This window comes from Geosmithia morbida, assembly GCF_012550715.1.
Source record: "Geosmithia morbida isolate 1262 chromosome Unknown scaffold_7, whole genome shotgun sequence".
NCBI classification, from domain to species: domain Eukaryota; kingdom Fungi; phylum Ascomycota; class Sordariomycetes; order Hypocreales; family Bionectriaceae; genus Geosmithia; species Geosmithia morbida.
Window position 1 is genome coordinate 296,497 of NW_023336194.1, and position 10,760 is coordinate 307,256.

The following is a 10,760-nucleotide window of genomic DNA, read 5'->3' on the forward strand; positions in this document are numbered from 1 at the left end:
GCGGCAACGGCAACGGCAACGAGAGCGCCGTGTGCGATGACAACGACAGCGACTCGGACGACGGCATCGTCATGATGCGCTCCCGCTCGCGCAAGAAGGTGCCCGTCCCCAACAGGAGGCCGAGGCACAAGACCCCCTCCGGCGCCACGTCTCCGAGGGAGGCCGTCACCAGCAAGACGATCGCCATGCTCCCCTCCACCACGCTCAAGTACCGCGAGGACACGCCTGAACGTGCCGACTCGGCTATGAAGCACAGCACCGTAAGGAGTCCCATGGGCTCTCCGACCTCGTCGCAGGAGACGCTGCGACCTTCCATGTCCCGCAGCAGGTTCGTGCTCGGCGACGAGGACGATGACGAGGATGATGAAGGCGACGGCAAGGAGGGAGAGGCCGATATAATGGACGGGTTCTGCCACCCCGACGACGACGATGACGATGCGTGGCGCCCCCAGCAGCACGACGGCATCACCTCCCCCCGCAGCAGCAGCGGCAGCAGCAGCAGCATCAGCCACGCCGGAACCCTCACGGGCGAAGACGGGCACTCGCCGGCCAGCGGCAGCGACGACGGTGGCATGAAGCGCACAGCCTCGGGGATGCTCATGCCCTACAGCGAGGCCGACTCCACCCAGCGGGACGGCGTGTTCAGCCGCGTCATCGACACGGTCAATACGGCCCGCGACATCGCCCACGTCATCTGGAATGTCGGGTGGAGGAAGTGACTGCATGGTCTGCTTACTGCTCTCGGCATCGGTGCTGGTACTGGTACTGGTACTGGCATAGGCACTGGCACTGGTACTGGTACTCTCTACATGGCAATGGCTCCTGCACGTCTTCTCTTCAGAATGTTTGGCCAATCATGATCGGCACTCTCTACCTTGCACTCTTTTTCTTTCTCTTCTTTTTTTTCTTTTGGTGAGATCATGAGACCTGAGACACTAAACACATCTCTCTCTCTCTCTCTCTCTCTCTCTCTCTCTCTTGAAAGAGGAGAACAAGGAAAAAACAAGAGAGTCACGAGGCAGAGACGACACTGGCCCACCCCCCCCCCCCCCCCCCCCCCCCCCCCCCCCCCCCCCCAATCCCAACAGTTGAAAGTCTGGGGTTCCCCACGTCTCGTGACGCCACGGCGCAATAGTGGCAAACGGCCACACCGGTTTTTCTCTATGCTGGTTTCTTTTTTTTTCCTTTATATTCTATGGTGGTTGGCTTTTTTGGTACATTTTTTTTCTACTTAGTATCCTGTTTTTTTTTATTGCACTTGTGTCGGTAACATATACGATCTTGAAAGGGGGGAAAATGGCGTTTCTCTAGCAAACCAGCAATGGGGTTATTTTTTTTAAAAGGTGGTTCTTTTTTTTTCTTGTCTTTTCAGCATTGGACACATGAGGATTCCACCTTTTTGTGTCATATAGCGTGCGGGTCCTTACTCCTTTTTTTATACTATTTTTTTTTTCGTTTTCCAATTTCGTCTTCTATTTTCCCCTGTGTTGTGTTTTACCTTGATGGACAACATTACTTTTTATATAAAAAAAAAGAAAAAAAGAAGAAAAAAAAGGGTCCGGTAGATTTGGGAAGTGATTTGATATTTCTTTTTTTCTTCATGACATTTTCTGAGTATCCTAGGTGACTATATATACCATGAGTTATCCTAAGCAACCCCCCCCCCCCTCCCCGCAATATGATATGGAGATGAACACACAAAGAATCTGAGTATCCCGAGTCCCAAGTTTTATCATGATGTAGATGACACACCAACGATCAGCTCTAGCCAATCACATGAAGCTATTTTTTTGTAGATCGAGAAGAGAGAAACAAGGAAGATAAGGATTTATCCCGCCGCGCACTAGTTGTAATAAATACTTTGTTGGGGATGCGGGGGGGGGGGACTACCCATTGGCGTCAGCTCAGGGTCCTCGACCCTTTTTAAAAAAAACAATAAATAAATAAAAGGCGGTGACGGATGACTTTTTTTGGGGGGGGAGGGGGAGGGGAGGAGGGGTTATCATATAATTTCTATTATATCATCGTCATGGAGATGTGTCGTACGGATTTACGGAGCAATTGTATGCTATTCAATACTCCGTACATGTAGAGAGTGGTTTCTCAAGTAATAATACTGTTGGTTTCGTCTTCTCTTCTTTTATCGTCCCCTACGATAACACAGGTGCATCAGCTCCTTCTTTCAGGAAGAGCCTTTGCGTTTGTGATGATCGATAGTTGTATTGATCTAGGATGACTCTCATCGTGATAGTTATATGTGAGAATGTTTGCTATGACATCCTGAGGCAACGATTACGGTCCCGGATTACCCCTTCTTCCGGCTGCATTTGGCTGTTTGATGCAAACACATACAAACACTTGGACACAATGCTCGTATTATCATCCTGGTGNCGATAACACAGGTGCATCAGCTCCTTCTTTCAGGAAGAGCCTTTGCGTTTGTGATGATCGATAGTTGTATTGATCTAGGATGACTCTCATCGTGAGAATGTTTGCTATGTCATCCTGAGGCAACAGCCTCGGTCCCGGATTATCCCTTCTTCCGGCTGCATTTGGCTGTTTGATGCAAACACATACAAACAAATACTGCCCAGTGAATCAACTTTGGGGGTCCAGGTTCAAGTTAATCTGTACAGGCTTCAATTTCAGATTTACTTACCCTCTACTGAGTCCCCGGTACACGTCAAGGTCATTGGGGGGGGGGAGGAGAGGAGAAAGATTCATATTCAATACTACACAGTGATCTACCATGTACATATAGTCCGTATATGCCGATGTTCAAATGATTCTTGAATAGAGTAATAATACAAGTCAAGTAGTATAAGCTGAATAGTATAAACGTGTGTTGGCTTCTTTTTTCTTCTTCTTTTTGCTAGACGTACATGGGTATACATACACGAGTGACGATGGCTATGATAATCATATTACACCAGAAGAAAAATATTTCTAATCCTACCACAAAAAGTTTGTAATCTTACAATAAAAGAAAAAGACATTTTTGAAAAAAGAAAAAAAATTCACAAAGACGAGACAAAAAACCCATCAGCTCCCCGTACCGATACCAATGGCCTTGACCCGAATCTCACCAGCATAAACGTCAACATGGTCAATCTCGACGTCAAAGACATGACCGACCTCGACGTCCCTGAGGAGGACCAGACCGTCGATACCGTCGACGTCGAGCATGGCGTCCAGACCGAAGAAGTCGATCTGACCCAGCAGACCCTGTTTCCGGCGCGACGTGACGGTGAAGCGGAACTTGGCCGGCGCGGAGCCGCCGTCGCCGCCGAACCGCCACGTCCGCGCCAGCGCCATGAGGATCCAGTCCCTGTCCCCCCTCGAGACGGTGCTGGCCATCTTCTCGCGCATATGTAGCAGAGATAGGATCCTCGACATCTCCTCCTCTGAGAAGGGGAGGTGGCTCAGGTCCAGGTCCAGATCCAGGTCTACACCCGGATCACTGTCAGAGGTAGGAGTAGTACTAGTAGTAGCAGTGGTAGTAGCAGTGGTAGTAGTAGTAGGGGAAGAAGTAGTGGTAGAGACGCGAGACTTGCTGGTGCCGCGTCGGTGCTGCTGCTGATTCAGGGCCGCGTGGACCTGCCAGTGCAGCAGGAGGTCGGAGAATCGACGTAGAGGCGAGGTGGCCTTGGCGTACATGTCCAGACCCAGGATGAAGTACGGCCCCGGCGAGGTGGACAGCTCGGTGCCCCCCGTCAGGGCGGCGAGCTGCATGCGCTGGTCGCGCGAGGGTTCGACGCCCCGCGCAATCTGCGGGTACACGGTCGACGTGGCGTAGCGCAGGGCCGCCTCGTAGTTGGTCGCCGACTTGGTGTCGCGCCGGAAGGGTACCGGGATCCGCCGGTCCGAACACCACCGCGCTGCTACCTGGCCCGCCAGGACCATCAGGTTGTCCACGACCGAGCACGTCCTGTCCTCCTCGCGGGAGACGGTGATGTGCGGGTCCGCGGGGACCCAACCGGCCGCCGCCGCCACGCTGCCGCTGCCGCTGCCGCTGCCGCCGTCCGGGTAGGACACCTGCACCGACGAGCCGGGGAAGAAGTGTGGCCACGCGCCCCTCTCCCTGCGCTTCTGCCCCAGGGCCGCCGATAGGGTGTACAGGGTCGAGAGCATCTCCTTGCTGGCCTCGTCTAGGTCGGCGGCCTTGGTCATCGGCCTGTTGGGCCGAGGTTCGGGGCGGTGGTCCTCGTCGCCGTCGCCGTCGCCGTCGCCGGGCGGTCTGCCTACCGAGAGCTCGTCTGACGGGGTCTGCCGGGCGGGAGGGGCAGGCTGATTGCAGAAGTCGGCCACGTCCCGGGGGTCCAGGTACACGACGTCGTGGATCGTCGTGGGTTGGATCTTGTGGTCTAGAATGTCGCCGGACCGGTTCACCCTGGCGCTGAACGTGAGGGCCGGGGCCCCCGGCGCGAGCGAGTACTTGCGCACCAGGTCGGCCATGTCACCCCCCGTGACGCCGCCGCCGGACGGGTCCGACAGCATGGCCTGGAAGTGGCCCTGGAGGTATATGTTCTGGGGTATCAGCTCCATGTACCTCGTCAGGGGCGAGTCCGGGCGGATGCCCGAGGCCGGGTCGGCGGCGTGGACGTGGATCCAGAACTCGTCGTCCCCGTCGGTGCGCTCGAGGGAGATGCCGTCGTCGATGAGGACCGCGTCCGGCCCGTCGATGCAGAAGACCTTCTGGTCGGCCCTGTCGACGCGGTACCCGGCCGCGATGTCGGGCCGCGTGGACCCCTGGACGTCCGGGTCCGCGGACCGGGAGAGCCCGCCGCCCCGGACGATGGCCGTCCCCGGGAAGCGCACCCTGTACCGCGAGGGCACCTCCCACAGCGGCACGACGCCCAGCTCCCGCAGCAGCGTCCAGGCCGTCGACTGGTCCAGGCGCACGCCGTCGTACAGGTCCAGGGCGCGCAGGATCACCGATCCGTACGAGCTGAAGCGCGAGCTCGGCTCGAACAGGTCGTAGCTGGCCCACCACTGCAGGTACGATATGATCTCCCAGCTGGCGTGGGACCACTCCACCTCGGGCACGATGGTGGCCTCGTCGAGCGGCGCGATCGCGCCCCTGTCCCACCCGCGCCTCTGCCGATTCGACAGCACCACCTGCCTCGCCTTGTCGACGAAGCTGCCGAGCAGGGTACGCCGCAGCGCCTTATCCGCCGACGGGTCCGACATCTGGCCTGCCGACACCCAGTACCCGCGCACCATGGCCGCCACGCGGCCGATGCTCTCCACAAAGGTCAGCGGGAACACCTCGAACATGTGGTCGCGGCGGTGGCAGTCGCTCGTCGGGCTCAGCGGCCGGAAGGCGATCTCGTCGCGGTACAGGGCCGTGTGCACGGCGTACAGGGCCGAGGCGGGGAAGTTGGCGTCCTTGCCGCCGCCGCCGCCGCCGCGCTTGACGGAGGACGGCAGCAGCACGTCGGCAATCTCGAAGAGGCTCATGTACTTGACGGTGTCGCGGTCCGACAGCAGGATTCGGGCCCGGTCCAGGGTGCCCATGTTGCCGAGGTAGACGCTCTGTGAGTCCTTCTTGAAGCGCGCCATCTTGTCCAGCAGGGCCGAGGCGGCGGCGCGCGAGGGGCCCCTGTCCTCCTGCTGCGCCCGGTCGAAGTCCTCGACGGTCCGGCAGCGGGGCATCTCATCCAGGACGGGCCGGATCTCGGCCGCGCTGGCGAAGTTGGCGACGGTGAAGAGCGGGCCGTAGCCCGTGCTCATCAGCCACCGGCCCTGGCTGCCGTAGAAGTGGTTCCGACCGCCGAAGAAGCCCAGGTAGACGGCGAATATGGGGCTCCTGGCCCCCGGCGCCCTCAGCTCCACCAGGTCGCCCGGCTGCCTCGAGTCGACGCCGACCTCGAAGTCGAGCTGCGTCATGGCGCGCTCCTCGGGCGAGCCCGACATGCCGACCGCGGCCGTGCCGAGGTTCTCCACGTCCGGGGACGCCGTCGTCTGCGGCCGCGACAGGCTGTTGGGCGCCTTGCCCGAGAGGGAGCTGTCGTTGTGGTCGGTCAGCTCGAACTCCCTGAGGATCTCCTCGTTCTCGGCCGCCCACAGGCGTAGGCGCTCGCGGATGGGGAGAGGTCTTGGGTACTCCGCCGTCCGGCCGTCGTCGGACGTCGGCAGCTTCGGCGGGGGGCGAGCCTGGGCCAGCCTGCGGGACGGCGACGCCGCCGCGGTCGGGCGCTCGGCCCGGCTGCACGATGTGGTGGACAGGTACGCCGCGGTCGAACTAGGCCCCGTGGCCCCCCGGATCAGGGCGCGGGCGCCGTATCGCTGGTGAATTCGTGACGAGCATCTCGAGCAGACGTAGGGAATCCGCCGGGTTTGCAACATGGTTCGTAGCATCTTCTTGACGCTCTGGCCCTGCTGATGCGACGTCCGGTGTAGGAAGATGTCACCCAGTGGCATCTCATCTTCTTACCTTTTTCTATCTCCTCTTCTTCTTTTCCCCTACTACCACGTAACGATCGGATGGACGCGCGGGGCGACTACGTAGAGTGCTGGCGCGACGTCACGTGTTGAAATCTAACTACCCTGTATACCCCAGATGGCTTTTCTTTTCATTTCTTTGGTTGGAAATCAAGACAGGACATGACGTATTGTGCTTACGATTGTTGGAATCCGTATATATATGGTAGTATGTGTCTTCTGCGTAGGGAGTTGATCCCATCTCGAATCCGTGCATGGGCATCACTGGTTGTTTCTAAAAAGCTCATACATGTAGCTAGATGAGTCTGTGGTTACGATCAGTGGCATCACGATGCGTGCCCCTTCCCCCCTCCCCCCAAATCCAAGACGTTGATAGTCAGTATCATTGGCTACATTTAATCGCCGATGGCGCGGGTCAATCGGTATGCGGGAACAGCCTCATATACACACCAACGAAGAGGCATTCTGCCTAGTCTAGACAAGCGACGCGTGCAATGTGCCTGCATCTGCATATCAAGCATCGAGATGGACTGGGGTCGACTTCCGAGCATCGAAAAGCAGCTCGACTTGGGGGCGACGACATCGCAGGAGACCAGGGCGAGCAGCACCGTCAGTCTCTGATGCACGGGCTTGCCCACATGTATGCGAGAAGACGGCTGATAAGCAGGGAAGTGGTCGTCTGTCTTGAAACGCGACAGACATGCTGTCTCTGCGGGGGAGGCATCGTCTCTGGAACACCAGGATACGTCGAGTGAATTCTTGGGGATTCCTCTCCCTCCCTTAACTCTGTACCAGTAATATCACTCCGTGCGTACGGGGTGAGTACGCATATGGCAGCCTCGTGGTGCTGCAGGTGTCGCATCCAGATACGTACGTAGATGGCAGTCCTGGTCAGTCCTGGTCCAGCCATCCCTATCCGTACAACGCCAAAAGCCTCTTTTACTCGTACTCGTACTACTCGTACGTGGCGACCCTCATGCGCAAGCAAGCAGAAAGGGGTCATCGGTCGTCGGCCTGGGAGCCAGGCTGATGAAACTCCGGATGATCACTCCTCGTTCCTCGTCCAATCCTATCTATCACTCAGTACTCAGGATAGGGGCAAGAGTTCGATCGGACAGAGACGGGGGTTTTCCATTATCTTCTTCTTCTTCTTCTTCTTCTCCCTGAAACATCTGCCAGCTCCTTGCTCCTTCTCCTCTTCTTACCGAGTCCCGCTGGGTTATCATCACGTCCCTTCAATCCGCCGACTCGATAAGTGGAAACGAAACAGAGGCCAAAGCTTTCTGGAGTGATCGCCCCGGTTTGACGAGAGAGAGAGAGGGTCGAGGGGTACGTACCGTGGAAGCTCCTTGGTAGTTCAATGCCAGGTACGGAGCGATGATAGTAATATTGAGCGCTCGTGGTATTCTACAGATTAGTATTCCGGTCTTCATCACTACATCCTGTCGTAGTATCGATACCTGAGCGATACTCTTACGGGCTATCCGTCGTACGTGGTTGCTATTTGGGGGGCCCGCCTCATGGTCCATCATGACCATGACGGGTTAGCATGGGCGGGTTTGCCGCTCGGAGTATCGGTAATGTGGTGGCAACATCTGCAGTCGTAGCTCTCGTTCACCTGCTGCCGCCACCTATCATTATTTACGGGTCAGGTCCTCCGGCGAGATGAGCAAGCCGGCAAGGTGGAAGGAGACGAAGGAATCCGGTGGTCGGATCTGTCGAGAGCTTTCTTGCTCTGCTCTGCAACCACCCCTTCCTCCCCCCTTGTCGACCGATGATCTCGTCGATACGGTAATAATACTCTCAAGACAGCTGTGCAGACTGTCATGGGCTGCATTCTTGCAACTGACAGAAGCACGCCGCCGTATTGCTACGAGTTATATATACATCTCGCGCTTGGCGTGGGAGGGCCGCGAGATCAGACAATAGTTCACAACACACACGCACACACCCACCGCAAAGGCTAGCAGGGCCTCTTCTGACATGGGGCAAGACAAGATGCATGCAGTGTAAGTGAGCTGCGACGAGGCACGGCGTACTCGCAATTGCAATCACAAGTTTCAAACACCTCTCTCTCCCTCTCTCTCCCCTCCGAGACAGATGCCATCCTCTCGGTTCAGCTGCCACGACAGAGATGCGACGTTGATGTCCCAAACCGGTCTCAGCCCTCACAGCCCTAGGGAGCGGTCAGGCTGGGATGTCCCATCTCCTTCTCAATAACAGCGTCGAGTATTATTATTGCAAGACAGCGAGTGGCATCGGGTTGATTGGTGACTACTACACTCCGTACCTGTGTATACTCTTTTTTTTTTTTTTTTTTTTTTGGGCAACGACAACACCACAGCGGCTGTTGGCTTGAGAAAAACAAAACAAAACAAGGTCCTTGGCATATGATGAAGGAAATTGTGCCAAGTTGGGGTACGTGTACGCCGTATGCTGAACCGAGTAGCCTACGGGTAATATTGCATACACGTATTTGCCCATCGATGATGGTCATATGTATCAACACGCCGTACTCGCCATCAAGGGGAAAGAAGGAGAGAGAGGAGGAGGCCGGGGAGACTCGACTCGGGCGCTGCCGGCAAGAATCAAATGAGACCATCAACACCCACTCCGCTCCACGCCGGCGGCGCCTTTCCTGTTCCTGAAATAAGACACAGCCCAAGTCGACGCAGGTACGGCCATGACCTGTACTGTTACGGGTATCGTCCATGTACAGATTTCAGATTACTCGTACTCGGTACTCGCATCTGTGCGATTAGCGCTGGCAGTAGCATGATTATGAACGGCAGAATACTAATCTGTAATCTGTACGGAGTACTGGTACTCGGTATGCTCGTACTCGGTACTACATAATGCTCGTACCAGTCACAGTCAGTATTGGTAGCAGCAGCCGTGCTCCACCCTCTCTCCTCCTGTCAAAAGTACCAGATGCGGCAGATGCTGAGAGGCAGGAAGAGTCGCATCGGGGCGGATGTGCGTGGGATGCTTTGGAGAGGTGTATGTGTCACGTCCGATCTGTGGCCGTAGCCGTCTGCTGTGCTCCTCTCCGTCGGCATCGATGACTGATGACGACGGTACGAGTCGTGGTGCTGCGACCGTTACCCGGACCGAGCATGGATGGAGCGATGCACGCCTTCCACCAGCACTCGCATCCTGCGACCGTCTTCCTCCTCTGCTCCGGTCCGTGGACCGTAATGCACACGAGTCTCCCCCCCCCCCCCCCCCCCCCCCCCCCCCTGACCGCCCAGCCAGTTCAATCTCATCCTATGTACGGAGCATCTTGGCAACCCTAATCCCCATGGGTCAGACAGGGAGGGCCCAGACAGACGAGTGATACGAGTCTAGAACCTATGCTTTCCATGCTGACTCCCCTCCAGACTCGGATGGGGGGGAACGGAGGACTCGTAGCATGAGAGCGGATGATACGTCGTACCGAGGAAGGGATACCGGCAATAGGTGCTTATTCCAATCTCGACCGTGCAGCGATACACGTACGTCTCCAGCGGCTAATGGAGAGCACGGAGTAGACGCCGGCTGCGGCTCGGGTCAGGACTGAGGAGAAGGCTCCCCCAACTCATCTCATCCTGTCAATGCTCGGCAAGGTCCCTGAAGAAGAAGTCAATGCCATCAGTTCGTATTCATTGCTGCGACTATCATCCGTACTGAGAGGCATCACGGAGGGGTATTCTCCCCCCCCTCTTCCTCTTCCCCTTCCTCTTCATCATCATCATCATCATCATCGTCAATACCCCGTAGTCCTTACAGAGTTTGTGTGTGTGTGTGTGTGTGTGTGTGTAGAGGACTATCATCGTGCACGGGACGAGCATGTACGAGTAGGTAATGACAACAATTACATCCGCACCGAGAGATTAACACACAGCAGGACAGCAAACACTCGTCATCTGCCCCTTTCAAGGTTCCCTGCCAATCCCCACATCGAGTGGAAATTACCTCTTCGTACCAGGATCAGAGAGGTTGCCATATTAGCGCAACTCCACAGAGAAGCAACATGGATTCCCGACGAATGACGGGACGCGTGCCGGGGGGGTGGCTCCCATTATGCAAGGTACTCGTACAAATATATTATTACACGGTAATATAATACCTAGACCTGATGAGCTTGTCCTGTTCCGTGGTACCTGCTTCGTCTGACTGAGCCAAGGCGTCGAGGAATGTATCGTCTACATGATTTAACTCAGGAATAGATAATTCTGTGCTGGTAGGACTGACAGTAATAATACCGTGTGAAGAAGAGAGATGGGGGGGGGTGAGGAGGAGGAGGAGGAGGAGGAGGAGGAGAAGGAGGAGGAGGA

At 56.5% G+C, this 10,760-nt stretch overlaps 2 protein-coding genes across 2 annotated transcripts in view; one reads left to right on the forward strand and one right to left on the reverse strand.

The window, feature by feature from the left end:
* GMORB2_6938 (Fungal protein of unknown function (DUF1752)) overlaps positions 1 to 719 on the forward strand; it is a gene marked incomplete at both ends in the record, with an annotated part of 2,370 nt that extends 1,651 nt beyond the window's left edge. Inside the window, one exon of the mRNA XM_035468903.1 lies at positions 1 to 719. This exon is cut by the window's left edge and continues 470 nt beyond it. Within this exon, the coding sequence (XP_035321283.1) occupies positions 1 to 719 (719 nt within the window).
* Positions 720 to 3,042: 2,323 nt separating this feature from the next.
* Positions 3,043 to 6,423, reverse strand: GMORB2_6939 (Exoribonuclease R; the record flags this gene model as incomplete). Its single annotated transcript, XM_035468904.1, has 1 exon — positions 3,043 to 6,423. One exon carries the CDS (start codon positions 6,421 to 6,423, stop codon positions 3,043 to 3,045), a length of 3,381 nt encoding a protein of 1,126 aa, XP_035321284.1.
* Between the last annotated feature and the right edge of the window lie 4,337 nt (positions 6,424 to 10,760).